Genomic DNA, 15,996 nt, shown 5'->3' with positions numbered 1-15,996 from the left:
AATTATTTGTAGATTCTGGCTGTTTACTTTACATTTTATATTCCAGAAAGAATTTCTGGAACCTGTTTGTGTGTGCGTGTGTCTTAAGTGATATTAAAATAAAACACAAAACTTGTCGTTTAAAAGAATGGTAAATGTCATCATCATGGCCATAGTAATACCCAAAGACCAGAATTTAATTCAATTCAATTCAACTCAATTCATTTTCTTTATGTGTTTATATTATTGTGTCGATTCAATTAAAATCCCCGTATAGTGAGAACACAGTGTAGTCATAGTCGTTTGTTGTTGAGGCGCCATTGTTGTTTTGCACTGAAAAAAAAATAATATATGGCCACCAAAGAATTGAAGAAGTAGAAAAAAATGCCATTAAATTTTCAGGTTGAAAATTGTGTGTTACACACGAAAAAAAACAGGAAAAAAAAAGTCAACTAGAAAAAAAATGTGTAAAAGACAAGCTACCGTGTGTGTGTGTGTGTGTTCCTGGAACACTTATTTCTTTGATTTTTTTTCTATTCTTTCACTTTTCTAATTCTTGATGTGATTCTGTAGGAAACATCAATGTACACACGCACACACACACATTATTATTATTATTATTATAAACATTGTGAAATTGTCGTTGACGACGATGAAAATGTCGCCATCACACACATACACACACTGAATTCTCAAACATCAAACAATTTCATTCTCAAACAGCCCTGTACCCCCCAAATAAAAAAAAATCTTACCGTCGTTGTCGTTTGTGTTTGGTAGACCGTTACTGAATATTTTTTTTTATTATTCGTAAAAGAAGATTGTTCATTTTAACACCCACGACCATCACAACCACCACCACCATCAAACAAACAAAAAGCACAAGTCAATTTTTTTTTTTTTTTACTTTTACTATCCAGGTTTATTTGCATAAGAATAGGCAATTTAAAAGTGAATGAATGTATATGTGTGTGTGTGTGTGTGTATGACGGTAACAAAAAAAAAACATTGACGACGATCAAATGTTTTTTGGATGAACGTAGAATTTTCCCTCATAATAATGTTGATGATGATGATCGGTTTCGGTGGCTGTGGTCCATTTTCAGCAGCAGCAACAACGAAAGAAACAAAAAAAAACTCACTTTCATTCCAGGCCAGTTTGATTCTTCACTAGAATCATCAGATTTAAACGATATTTTTATAATACAATCCATCCAGGTCTTGAATCTTGAGGTTTTTTTTTGCAATTTCAAATGGTGGTGAAAAAAAAAAGATGAGGCGAAGAATTCTGATTATTTTTTTCTTCTTTCATGATCAAAGTGATTCTTAAAGTCATAGGATTTAGCCTTGAATCATTTGAATGGTTGAGAGAGAGAGAGATGAGAAGAAAAAAAAAAAAAAAGACAAAAATTAACGGAAACAAAAACATTTGCCATCATTGGACGACAGATGGCAGGCAAATCCCGCTGAATATAATTGGAATATTTTTGTATCATGATCAAATTCTTGCCATTATCATCAAGGTGTTATCATCATCATCATCGTCATTTCAAAGTCCTTTTATTCAACTTTTTTTCTGTTAAGAAAATAGAAATATATAGCTGTTTATTATCAATCATTTAAACATTTCATAAATTTCATTTTTTTTTTATCACAAACGCACACACCAAACATACAGGTCGATCATCGTCATCATCAAACGCACACATCAATGGCCCTTGTGTTTTTTTTTCAGCTAATGGATTTCAAATTTTTGATTGATATCAATTTGATTGATTGATTATGATAATTGTGAAACAAACAAAGAGAACAACAACAACAACAACAACAACGAAAAAAAAATGCTGAAAAAAATGATGTTGCAAATTATTTTCCATATAATGAAATGAACAAAAAAAAATTTTTTTTAGATTTTGATTCGTCCATTCGTACCCTTTTTTTCTAATTTTGGGAATTTATCTGTATGAATGAATGAATAAATGAACGATGAACCTTTTGAATACTTGACAAAAAAAAAATCTTTCATATTGTTTGAATAATTCAAATTGAATTCGGATCCTGAATTTGGCAAAATCAAAATATCATATAATAATCATCATTATCATCATCATCATGTTTGGCAGCGGTAAACAACGATGGATAGGTGGGATCATCATCACCGACAATCATCGTTTCGGCCTTTTTCTCACTCTATCGCTCTCTCTCTCTCTTTTTCTCTCTGCTGAATTAACAATACCACTCACTGATTATCATCAACCAGATTATTTCAGTTCAGAAGTATTCATCCTCTCTTTGTCTTTTTTTTTGTGTGTGTGTGTGTGTGTATATATGGATCCATGGTCTGGCTGTTGAACGCTTGTTGAACATTTGGTAATGGTGGTGGTGGATATCTGTTAGAGTTAGTCATGTTTTATATATATAAATCGTTGTTGTTGTAGTTGGTGGTGTGTGTGTGTGTTGTCGTAGTTTGAAAAACTTTGTATATTCAAATTGTTCATTACTACGTTAGAATGCAATTTGGTGTTGTTTAAAGTATACCACCACCACCACCACCACCATCATCATGATCATCAACACCACCCAAAAAAAAAAAATCATTTTAAAGTATAACGGTACCAGATACTCTGATCCTCACGATGATGATGATGATGTTGATGTCGATGTCGTTTGGTTGATCACCATTCATCGCACCATAAACACAAACACTAAACATTTCCAGTGCCAAATCCTATTCTGAATGAAAAACAATATCAAAAATGAAAATGAAATTTAATGTTGTCGATTGATGATATATATGATGTGAACTGAATAAAAACAATGGATAGAAGCATCATCAACAAATATAACGTAATGCATAACATTCATCCAACATCATCAAATGACAATTAAATCTATCTAGTGGCCAATATGAATGCATGTTTTCATAGCAATCGATCATAGTTTCAGTGTTCAATATCAACATTAATCAATCAATCAATCTATCTATACCTATCATCATTATTATCATTCCTGTGTTGTGGAAAAAATTTTTTTTTTCTTCTGAAAAAACTCTTTTTGTGTGTGTGTGTGTGTGTGTGTGATTTGTAAAGGTGTGGCGTCCAATTTTTTTTTATTTTCAAATTAAATTCCTGATGATTTGTGTGTATGTGTGTAGGTGTGTGATTCTGATTCCAAGAATTGTTTACATCGTTTTTTTTGTGCATGAAAAAAAATTTTTTTTTTCAAGTTTTCAACATTCACATTGTATCATTGATTTTTTTCTCCTGTTAATTAATTAATTTATTAATTAAATGAATGAATGAATAATGATGGCACAAGTTCCACATTGTGATTCCTATTGCTCATCATCATCATCATCATCGCCACCAACATCGTCATCACCTTTTCTATTAAATTCAATATCACCTAGTCATCGATTTTTATCATCATCATCATCGATGCCATCTTTGAATAATAATCAACCATCATCATTATTATCAATGGATCATCATCAACAACAACAACAACGACAACAGCACCAATGTTTTTCACCATTATTATCGAAATCATCATCAACAACAACAACAAAACGTCGAAAACAGGCAAATCCTCGTCAACGAAAACAGCATAATGGTAGGTTTTGAAATGAAAAATGAACGAAAAAAAAAATGTTTTTGTTTGTATCCCTAATATAAATTCAATTGGTGTGTGTGTGTGTGTGTATCTGTCTGTCTCTGTTTTTATTATTTGTTTTTGCATAATTTCTCTCGACGAGTTTTTTTTTTTGTTTTTTTGTCCAATGCAATGATGATCTTCGTCATCGTTTTTTTTTTTAATTTTGTCGGTGATATTTTATCAAATGAGTTTCATTGGAATTTTTTTTTTTCATTTCAAATCAAACATACACAGACACACACACACACACACACACACGGTGACAACAGGATCAACCTATAGAAGGTGGTGGTGGTGTTTGTTTGTCGTCGTCGTTGTCTTCGTTGTTGTTGATTGAACCATTTCTATTTGATAATTTATCTCATCAATATTGATCGATTATCGATTTATTTTTTCATTTTTTTCAAACTAATTTAGACCAACAACGACAATTTCAATGTGAACATATATATATATATCACCTTAATGTTGGCAATGTATGTTGTTGATTCATCCGTTTTACCATGCACACACACACACACACCTCTATTTGATAAAATTTTTTTTTTGACGACGTAGTGTTTGGTCTTTTTTTGTTTATACCATAATGAAACACAGACATTGATCATCATCATCATAATCAATGTTATCAAACAAACAAACAAACAAACAAAAAAAATTTAAATACACAAAAAAAATCAAAAACTATAGCGTCATCATTGATAATGATGATGATTGTTGTTGTTGTAGTATGTGAATTTCAACACTTTTTTTCAACACCTAAAAACGTTTATATTATAAACAATAAGAATGTTTTTCATTTGTAAACGATTGAATGAATTGAAGAAAATTTTTTTTTCTCTTCCAACAATTGTTCCAGATGGCCAACCTTTAAACAGTTTGACATGACTTTTTTTTTTTTTTTGGTCGTTCTAAATGTTTCACTGTTAATTATCTGATCTATTTCAATGTTTGTCTGACTGTCTGTATATGTGGTATGCACACGTACACACACACACACAGACTTTCAATTCATTAAATTTGACCAATTCTTGTGTTGTTGTTCAGGCTATTTTTGTTTTATCCGTTCATTACGAATTTTTTTTCTGGGTGTTTTTTTTTCATTGATGATGAAGAAGTATGATTCATTCACATCCACTCACACATCACACACACAGAAGCTAAACCAAGCCATAAATACTAACGAACGTATTTTATTCACACACACACACAAATTGAGCGAGTTGAATTTGAAAATAATCCTCGCAATCAAACCAAACCTTACAAGCTGTCTGCCCTTTTTATGGCAAATTTCCAAAAAAAAAAAAAAAAAAAAAAATAGCCAAAACAGCTTTTTTCCCGTGATCTTTTATCTTTCATTACGTTTTTTTTTTTTTTTTTTTTTTGTTGAAAAACGTGTGTATTCGTATGCGACACTTACGGTACAATGCGTTTTGATTAGCAATGACATTGCTGGTGGCATTGACATACAGACATACACACATATATACACAAATTTGGTCCGGCTGATTTGATCCAAAATGAATTTTCGGTATATACCTATTTCGATTTATATTGGTTCGGACCATTTTCATGTTTAAGGTTTTTTTTTGTTTTGTTTTGTTTTGTTCTCTTTTTTTTCATTTCTAGCACATCGTTAAATACGATACGAATTATTTTAGTGGCCTTGTCCCGAACGATTGATCCGATAGCGTATTCACGCGAGCCACTCGACATACATCATTCTTTGTACAATTCATTCATATATTTACGGTGAATCACCTTTGTGTATGTATGTGTCAAATGAAAAGAAATGAAGTTTTTTTTTTTTTTTATTTCGTCGTGCGACGTATGTATACAAAATGCATGTGTCGCACGTGCCACGTATGTGTGTGTGTCCAGGTGGGGATCATCCATATAACGGTTTCTTTTTACCAAATTTATTATTTGTTCATCTGTTTGAGTTACCGATTTATTTGATTCCCGTATCCTGATTAAAACAAGAGTAGTAAAAGAAATGAAAAGTTCAGCGGCATATGCATACAGAGAGAGAGGAGAGAGAGAAAGCAGACACACATGCACACACATTCATCAGCTCATTTGATCGGGTCTCACGTTGTTGTTACCGATTAATTCGTTATTCAATCGGTATAAAAATCTTTGATGTTAGAATTCGTTTATCGATTGATCATCATCATGATGATTATGATTTCTATTCGATTCGATTCGACCGAGATATATATTAGTATTGGCTATGTATGTGTTCACACGACGTGAGATCCTGGAGCTTATTAGGTATCCCGTTTATATTCATTCAGGATACTATTGAAGGTATACACACACACACACACACACACACACATTCACTGTTCGGCTGACCGTTTTTTATATTTATACTGCTGCTATATAACCCCCTTTGAATATCCTATGACCTTTGACCGTGTGTGGTTGTCACAATATGAATTGGGAAAAAAACGTGTGTTGAATATGATTTTTTTTTCGATTTATTCATTCAGTTTCGTTTTTCGGTTTGTTTGTTTGTTACGCCGGTGTTCAATCAAAGCTAAAGTTTTATTGTGATCCTGAATGTAGACAATCGGGCACAGTATTCATAAATTTACCGTTCCAGGTATATATGAATATATCGAGTTGCAGTCATTCATTCATATTGAACATTTTCAATCTGTTCCATTTTTTTCCCCAAAAAACGGGTATATTCAACTACCTGGAACGTACTTTGCACGCGTATCCGGACGGGTATACAAAATACTCGTTCATTTCTTTCCATTGTGATGACAATGGGTTTTTTTCACTACTTTCACATTTCCATATATGATGCTGACACTTGAATTCAAAATTGATGAAGCATCATTGTATGTGTGTGTAGCTCATTTTCTCTCAGTTTTTTTTGCACTCATTTCTGAAATATTTAATTATATCTATACCCATTTATTATTATATTTTCCAAATCATTCAGGAAATAACACAGTAGAGTAGAATAGTAGTAGTAATCGTGTATATACCTTTTTTATATTTCTCTTGCGTTGTTTCCTCTTTCGTTTTTTTATTCTTTGATTCATGGAATCAAGTAAATTGGATGATTAATGGCAATAAACCTTGCTTTTGTGTGTGTGTGTGTGTATATATATATCAATAGAGAATGAGAATGAAAATTTTTTTTCGATTGGTAAAAAGTTATCATTAATTTTCGTTAATAATGGCTGTTCCTGAAGCTGAGTATTTTTTTTTCTCTCCCTGAAAATGATTGCCAGGAGTGCTACTACTACTACGGTAATGAATGTCACATAGTTTAATTTACCGTATCTCTCAATATAATAGTGTGTGTGTGTGAAGAAGAAGAAAAAAATTTGAAGGTAGAATTTTCCTTTCCGCTGATAGGTTTGCTTTTTCATTCATTCATTTGTCAGATTTGAAAATTATGACCTATGATACTTGGTGATGATCAACGGTTAAGTAAAAAAAAAATTATGATCGGAATTTTCGTCTCCGAGATGACTACGATGAAATATTGATATTTTTTGCTGTTGTTGTTGTTGTTGTTGTTGAAAAACCATCGATCAATATTTTTTTTTTCTTTCATCCAATAACCGATCATCAAATGAAAGAAAAATTGCACCGTTGCATTTTTTTTTATATATTACCTTTATTTTTATCAATATCGATGATTCGATTGTGTTGTTTATTTGAATCTCTCTGTGTGTATGTGTGTGTGTGTGTGGTTGATTAATAATTAATCACAATCATTCAACGATGATCATCGATGATGATGATGATGATGATGATGGTTGTCATTATTATTTTTATTGGCAATATTTTCTCTCTTTTTTTATCTATTTTACTGGTAGAATAATATTCAATACTTATTCATTCATTCTTCGTTAATGTCAATATTGACAGAATATTCTTGTGTGTGATCCACAAATGATGATGATGAAAAAAACCTTTGAGTTATCCAAATAAAAGCTTCATCTTGTGTGTGTGTATGTATGTTTTTTTTCGGTTGTAGAGATTCCATTAGATCTATGAATATTATTCTGTGGTTGTTTTTCTTGGAAAAAAATTGGGTAAATTTTTTTTTCTAAGTGGATTCAATATTTTTTTCCTGTACTTTGCTTCTGATTTGGTTTGGTTTTTGGTAGTTACACCAAATATATCGGTCTATCGGTTTATATTGTTTGATCTAATGAACCTAAAAGATTGGCAAACAATTCTATTCATGGTTAGAGTTGGTTACCTTTCATTTTTTTTTCTGTTTTCCAGTATGCTAGTATTTTTATAAATCGATTGCTTCTAGTTGTGTGTGTGTATTTATCCCTTGGGATCTTATCATTCTAAGTTGTTTTTTTTTCTTTCATATCCATACATCATCATCATATAAACCAGAATTTGATGAATCAAGGTGGTGGGCTCAATTTGATAAGCAAATTCGCCTCGTCCACCCACCCCATCACCACCACCACCACCACCATCACAACACATGAACATTAATCTAAAACCAGGAAGAATATGTTGAACTTAGAACATAGTAGTCATGTTTATTATCAGTTTTTTTTTTACTGAAGACTAGAAGATTCATTCATTTCATCACAGAATCATCATCTCATTTGAAACTTTTTTTTCTGGCTGCTGTTTTGTAATTCTTTTATTCATTATGAACCTGAAATAGATCATACCGGTAGAAAATGTTTTTCGTTTTTTTTCTGGCTGAAATGATGGTCCATTGGGAGTTTTTTTTTCTTCATTCCAAGTAGTAGTGACTAAGTTGCTACTTCTTTTTCTCCTCACTTATTATTCACCATACACCTTGTATATTTATTTGAATTTTGGCTGACAACGGTATATGGCAATTGGAGAAAATTTTTTCTGTTTTTCTGTTTGTTTGTTTGTTTATAAATGACCTTAGCCTTTGTTTTTTTTCTATTTATATATCAATATTGATAATTGGCAATGTTTACTTTCTTTGTTTTTTTTGTTTCTTTTCCAATATCAATCAATTTTGGTTATCTTTTTTTTATTTTCGAAAATTTTCTCTACAGGTTTCATTGACGTTTTTTTTTATCGTACGTCTTGTGATGATGATCATGATGATTGGTTTGTCTATTTATTTTGTCTTTCATTCATTCTCTCTTTAATTATCTTGAATATTATGATGGTGGACGAAAAAAAAAACAAAAAAACACAGAAAAAAAGTTGATTGTTTGATGTTGACGATGTGTGTGTGTGTGTATGAGTGAAAGAATGATGCCTTTCAATACCAAAACCTATCCTATAGGATAAATTTCCATTTTCATTTGTAGAATTTTTTTTTCTTTTGGAGATGATGATATACGAACGGTGACCATGGTCATCATCATCATCATCATCATCATTCGTATTTACATAGCATTATAGCATGCCCTTATTCGTTTGTTTTTCTCTCTTGTTTTCGTTATTCATATATTCAAAACAACAACAACAACAACATCTAGTTTAGTCCAGTTTTTTGTTTTTATCAATGGCTAGTGGCCATTTCAAATGCACATTGCTATGTCTTATTATTATTGGCTATAGCCAGCGAAAACAACAAATAAAAAACCGTTTCATTTTGAGATTCAAAATGAGGTTTATCATTTTGGTATTGTTGACTTTATAAGAGTTTAGTGCTATGCATCCCTTTGGGGAATAATTTCGAAAATGAAACGCAAAAAAAACCAAAAAAAAACCATCCTGTGAGAGTAGTTTACTGTAAAACAAAAAAAGCGAAAATGAAAGACAATCAAAAGATCGTGTGTGTGTGTGTGTGTGTGTGTGTGTGTAGGATTCCTAAGGTTTTTTTTTGTTGTCAGAATTAAACGACGACAAAAACCACACACACACACACACACACACACACATCATTTCAAATGTTATGATCACTTTTTTTTCGAGTCGATTGTCCTTTTTTTATTATACTCGGGATACACCTAAATTGCACAAACGAAAACAGAATTCATTCAGAATTGAATTGATGCCAAATTTCTCATCACAGACACACACGAATAAAAAACACCTTTTCAAATGGAATTGGCTGGATTTTTGCCAAAATAATTCGCCAATAGATTTTCTGTTGCTGTTGTTGTTCGACGACGACGACGACGCCATTTGCAATTATCGCTAACAAACAACAACAACAGCAACAACAGCGAAAAAAAACGCTCATTTATTGCACATCATTAGATTTGATCAAATAAATTTTTTTTTTGTTTGAAATGGATCGAATTCATTCTTTGTCGTTGTTGCCAATCCTGTGTGTATGAATGTAACGGTTAACCTGGTTTATTTTTCTTTTCAAAATTATTTTCAATCATCATGCTTGCTAATCACACACATACACACACCACTACTCATTCACAGGAATGAATTAGTATTAGTAGATATAAGGAGCAAATAAAAAAACCTTTGATCACTAAAAATCAAATACGGGGTTCTCTCTATCATCATCATCATCATCAGTTTGGGATTCAAATTCAACATCAACGATACGCATTGGTTTTTTATTATTGCTTCTCCTGCTATCATTTTTTGTTGTTGTTGTTGTTGTTATTATTAGTTCTACTTAATTGCCTTTTGCCGTTCAACTGTACCTAATGCTTGTTCATCAATGCAAAAAAAACGGTAAACATTGATTGCTTTTTATCTCAATATATATACCACTTTTATATTATATTATATATATACGTACACACACCAGACAAATAAACACACATACACACAAGCATCATCAAATGATGCCAAGGATTTTAAATGAATGAATGATGAAAAAGGGAAATTGTAATGATTTTGATGATGATGATGATGATGAAACTATGAATGTTCACGTTTTTTTCATTCTTTTACAAACTTTATCTTTTTTTCTCAATTGGTGGTGATGATGATGATGATGATGATGATGGTGGTGGTGGATGTGATTTGCATATTGTGCATATGTTTTAGACATTAGACATTAGAAACACGGACACGATATATACGTAAAGGTTGACAAGAATAGACAGATAAATAGATAGAGTTAGAGAGAGAGAGAGAGAGAGAGAAGAGAGAAAAAATAATCAGCTCACAGATTGCTCTCATCATGTTTGATGTTCATGTTGATGATCAAAACTTGAAACAAAGTTAATGTTTTGAAATGAGGCACATACACACACACACACACAGTTGGGGGTGTTGGTGGTGAAAAACAAAACAAAACAAAACAAAAAAAATCCCAAATATCAGCAATAAAAATAATTCAGGTATTGTAGATTCTTCTCTGTGTGCGTGTGTGTCTGTGTCTGTTTCCTTCTTCAATGATCTTATTCTTGATAGTTTCACCATTCACACACACACACACACAATGCATAGAATGCATAGAATTTTAAATGATCAAAAAGGTAATGATAATACTACATACATATATCTAGATTCTAGACTATAAGTGTATGTATGTTTGATGCATTTTAATAGAAAAAAAAATGATGATGCACAAATGATGATGATGTTAATAATGAATCTCATTTCGTATTCAATACACATGTGTGTTCTCTATGTGTGTGTATGCTATTGGTGAACGAGAAAATTTTTTTTATTTCATTTCAGGCCACTTTACAGTTTTTTTTGTATTTTCTTTCTTTTCCACATGTGCTTTATATATACATATTGTGAATGGATATTATTATTTACTTGATGTACGTAAAAAAATATATATGATGTCTGTGTATGTGTTTTGTATTTCTCAGAAGAAAAAAAAAATAGGTGTTGTATTTCTAATTTCTATATTCACATGTATAGATCGATTTGTTTGTCATACACATGCACACCAAGGTAGGAAAATGATGATGTTGGTGGTGGTGGCCAGAATTTTTTGTTTTCGTTTTTCATGTCCACAAAATATTCACAATTTTTCTGCTCACTCAACATTTTTCTATCATCGTTCTGAATTTTACTATTTTTTTTTTCTTGTTTCTGGTTTTCTATCATCATCATCATCATTTGATTATAATATTGGGCGACACAAAAAAAATATATATGACGGTATCGAATGAAATTTTTTTTTTTTGTTTCTGGTTCATACACCTTGTTTTTTGTTTCTGTTGTTGTTGTTGCTGATGATTTGTAGATCAAATTTCACCAAATCAAACCAAACCACAGAAAAAAATGTCTTGTTTCTTGTTCTCTCTCTCTCTCTCTCTCTCTTTCCATTTTTTTTGTAATGGGGGGAAAAAAGGGGAAGATAATGGAAGGTAATGTTTTTCTTTTTTCTACAATTCATTTAGTTGTGGCAACGGAATTTTTGTTTTCACGTTTGTTTTTGTTATTCTTCATACAAATCCATTAAAAACATTTCTACCATTACCAATAAATAGAATAAATGGATTGAGATATATGAACCACCACCACCACCACTATATTTCATTGAATTGGCCCTCAAGGCTTTCAATATCAAATCGATCAATCGATCGATCCACGATGATGATGATGATCTGATGGGCAATTACCTTTTTATTTTTTGTTTTGTTTTTGTTATTCTTTCATTCTACAAGAGTACACACCATGTGAACTTGCCAGTCTGGTATTTTTTTTTTCTTCAAAATTCTGGTTTTTCTCCACTAACAAATGAATCCATTCTGCCCTGTATGTGTATTCTGTGTTATTCTGATGATGATGATGATGGGTGTATAAGGAATGGATGTGGATGATTTAATTTAGCCTCATTGTTCATTGGTTTGTTGTTGTTGTTGTTGTATATGGTGTATATGTGTGGAGTGTCCAGTTAGTGTTTTTTTTTTTTTGCAATACATACATGAATGTTCAATTGATTGAATCTAATGTGTCTGTGTGTGTGTATGTCCATTAAGCCCATCAGTGGACATTTACTTTAGGGTCGGATCGTGTGAGGTATGTATGTGTGTGTGTTATTTTTCCTGATGATTTTTCCATTTTATTCTCATATTTTTTTTTCTCGGTAAGGTTGTCAGGCAATGTATGTGTGTGTGTGTGTACTCTTGACATCTCTGTTTTTGTTGTTGTTGTTGTTCGGGCTACCATCCATTACCGTGTGTGTGTGTGTACCGTGTATTGATGGTCAATATTTCTTTAATGAAACGCCAGAAAGAGAGAGAGAGAGAGAGAAAATTTTCATTTCGATCCAATCATTAGATTGTTTGCTTTTTTTGCTTGCTTGCTTGCCAACTTGTCTCCTTAGGCTATGATGGTGATGTGAAACTTTCTCAATTTGATGTGTCTGTGTGTGTGTGTGTTGACCCTAGTTGTGTGTGTGTGTAGGTGTGTATAGAGTATTTCCACTTTTTTTCCCGTTTTTTTCTGGTAAAAAAAAATTTCCTTAAAATATTGATCAATAGTTTTTGTGTGCAAATGTAAAAAAAACTTTTTTTTCTTCTTCTTTTTTTTCAATAAATTCATTCCGGTTATAAATTCTGAATGACGGTGGGCTACCCAGAATACACCTTTCTTTTTTTTTTGGCTTTAAGCTTTACACATTTTGACATTTATTTTGACTGTAATTTAATTTATATAACACACGATAAACTTCATCATCATCATCATCATCATCGTCATCATTAAATAAAATTTATTGATAATCGATAATATTGAAATTACAAAATTAATCGAATCAAATGAAAAGTGTGTGGCACCATTGTAGTAGTTTTAGTGTGCCTTGCCTTATACACAAACACCGTAATGAAGATTTTCTTTTTCTTCTTCTTCTTCTTCGTCTTTTTTTTAAATAAATGAAGCTACACTATATAAAAGTTACCAGAAAAAAACGTTGATGTTATTCGATCTCTTTATGATGGTGAAAACTGTCCGCTTGTTGGTTGGATCGTTTATTTTGTTTCTATCGATTATCGGTATGGTGTGTGTGTGTATGGGCACACGGTGAATGTTTGGGCCCTGCAACAACAGTAGACTAAATCCAATTTTGTTCCGTTGTCGTTGAAACTTTATTCTTTAAGTTGTTTCCATTGTACAAAATTAATGTTTTTTTTTGTCTTTTGGGCTTGGTGTTGCTGATTTTCGATGATGATGATGGTCGATGTTTTTTTTTTTTCTTCTAGGCTTCCATAATTCACATTTTTGGTCCTGCCAATACCAAAAAAAAAAAAAAAAAAAAATGACGCACGTTTTCTTTGAACTAGAAAAACAAAACAAACTTTCTAATCGACTATTGATTTGTATTTAGATAAGTCAAGTTTGTTCGGTTTTTTTTCTGGTTATTATCTAATGAGAGAGAGAGAGAGAGAGAGACGTTAATTTAACAAATATCTCAATGTTTCCTGTTTCTGTTTTATGTTTTTTTTTCATTTCGAGATTATCGAATCAAATTTTTTTTTTATTTCTCGATAAACATTGATGATTTTTTTCTGTTTTATAACAAAAACATTCGAATGTTTCGTTTGTTTTGCTTTGTGATTACCTTGATTGTTTTTGTTTTTGTCACTTCTTTTTTTTTGTGTTTCTCCACTGTATATGATGATGATTATCGGTATTTTGAAATTGTTTCCGTTCATAATAATGCCAAATTAGGGCAATTATATTGATGATGATGATGATGAACGTGATGAAAAAAACGTTTTTGTTTTTTGTTTTTTGTTTTGTTTTGTTTTTTGTTCTTTTTTTGATAAGCCGCTTTTTAATATATACACCATATATGTAGACATACCTGTGATTGTGATGGAGTGAATGAGAATATATGCCGCATCTATTTTTATAATGTTTGGCCTTTGATCCTTTTCACACGGTTCGATTCACAATTTATATTTTGTTATTCATAACATTTTTTTCGGGAAATTATCTACTATTCTATGTCGCTTAAATTTCCACTGTAAACTGCAATTTTTACACTCTGCAAGTATAAAAAACTGTATTAACTTGGCATTTGTTGCGGGGAAGCCGAGCTGGACATTCCTACTTATTTTCAGTACAAACATAACTATTTAGTATGAGCTACTCAATGTGTTGTGATGCGGGTAAACTGTGCCGCTGAACAGTTCGTTCAGCTCAGAAGTAGAAGTCGCTTTGTAATGCTGTGGTATTTAGCTTTTTTTCATTGTTCTAGCAGCACACGTTTCTGCAGCTTTTGCATCCAATAGATTCATTCAATAGAACAGTGTTTCCCAACCTTTTTTTCTTCGCGATGTTTGTTCTTTCGATACATACAAAGTTACCCTTTTGCATATCCCACGAACCCCCAGGGGTTCGCGAACCACCGGTTGTGAATCACTGCAATTAGAAAGAGTAAATATTTTTCGAATTGATTATTGTGATAATACATGTGTCAACATTTTCATTTTGTGTGCCTGTGTGAGTGTGTATTTGATGATATTTGCTATATATGGAATGATTTGTTCAGATTTATGATTCATTCACTGATGATATTTTTTCATTTAAAATAAAGTTTTAAGATCATCTGTGAACCCACAAAATTTTATTTAGCAGAGGTGTTGTGCTTTTTTTTTTGTTTTCTATTTGTTTGTATTCATCATCATCATTATTTAACCACAAAGTGGTTTGCAAACGCGTTTATTTGTAAACTATTCGCATTCATTGAAGCTCGATATTGACAGCATTTTGCAGCAAAACGATCGAGATCTGAAGCTACATTTAAATCATGTGTTATCCTGTCGTATTGGCTTTTGCTCTGACAAGATTCATATGGAATCCAGATTTTTAAAAACTTTTTTCGTTTAGCAATAATAATTATGCTGTTCGGTGTATTTTTCAACGGTATCATCAATGCACAAGTTGTCTGACCCTGACGGTACCAAACCGAAGGCCGGAAGCAACACGCCGTGCATAGAAACCCACCGTTTTTTTTCGAAGCGTTAAAATAGACAAGTTTGGGTGCAGGGGGGGCGGCGCAGCCGCCACACCTGCGTTTATATTGACTGTCAGGAGTTGGTGTGTGTTTTTTTTTTGTACTGGTTTTATCCAAAATTTTTGTTTTTCATTGTTTTTTTTTTTTCTTTTAAATCTAGCCAACATGTGTTTGTGGTTAAGATTCGGTCATTTTTAATTGTTTCAACAATCATCAACAAGAATAATTTTTTTTTTTTTTTTTTTTTGCTTTTATACCGAATAATACAAAACCCTGTACTGTGTGTGTGTGTGTATGTATATATCCGCTGTTATATAATAATGACAATAACGTTTCAATCTAATAGAAAACTAACTCGATCTGATGATGATGATGATGTGAAAATGAAATAAATGTTTTTGATGATTATGATTATGATGATTATAATTTCGGTAATGTAATTTGTATGTAGTAGTATTTTTTTTCTGTGAAAACTAAACCGGTGTGTGTGTGTGTATCTACGGTGCAAAGTTTTTTTTTTTTTTTTGCTTTTC

General features: G+C 31.8%; 1 protein-coding gene across 1 annotated transcript in view; it reads left to right on the top strand.

Annotated features, from left to right (window-relative positions):
• The first annotated feature begins 2,618 nt into the window (after positions 1–2,618).
• Positions 2,619–15,996, top strand: part of zfh1 (Zn finger homeodomain 1) — a 92,503-nt gene continuing 79,125 nt past the window's right edge. Inside the window, exon 1 of the mRNA XM_075733579.1 lies at positions 2,619–3,591. Within this exon, the coding sequence (XP_075589694.1) occupies positions 3,285–3,591 (307 nt within the window). The 5' untranslated portion in view covers positions 2,619–3,284. The remainder of the gene's footprint in view (positions 3,592–15,996) is intronic.

Source organism: Dermatophagoides farinae, chromosome 8, assembly GCF_024713945.1.
Source record: "Dermatophagoides farinae isolate YC_2012a chromosome 8, ASM2471394v1, whole genome shotgun sequence".
Lineage (NCBI taxonomy): Eukaryota > Metazoa > Arthropoda > Arachnida > Sarcoptiformes > Pyroglyphidae > Dermatophagoides > Dermatophagoides farinae.
This window is presented reverse-complemented; position numbering and strand designations above follow the sequence as displayed.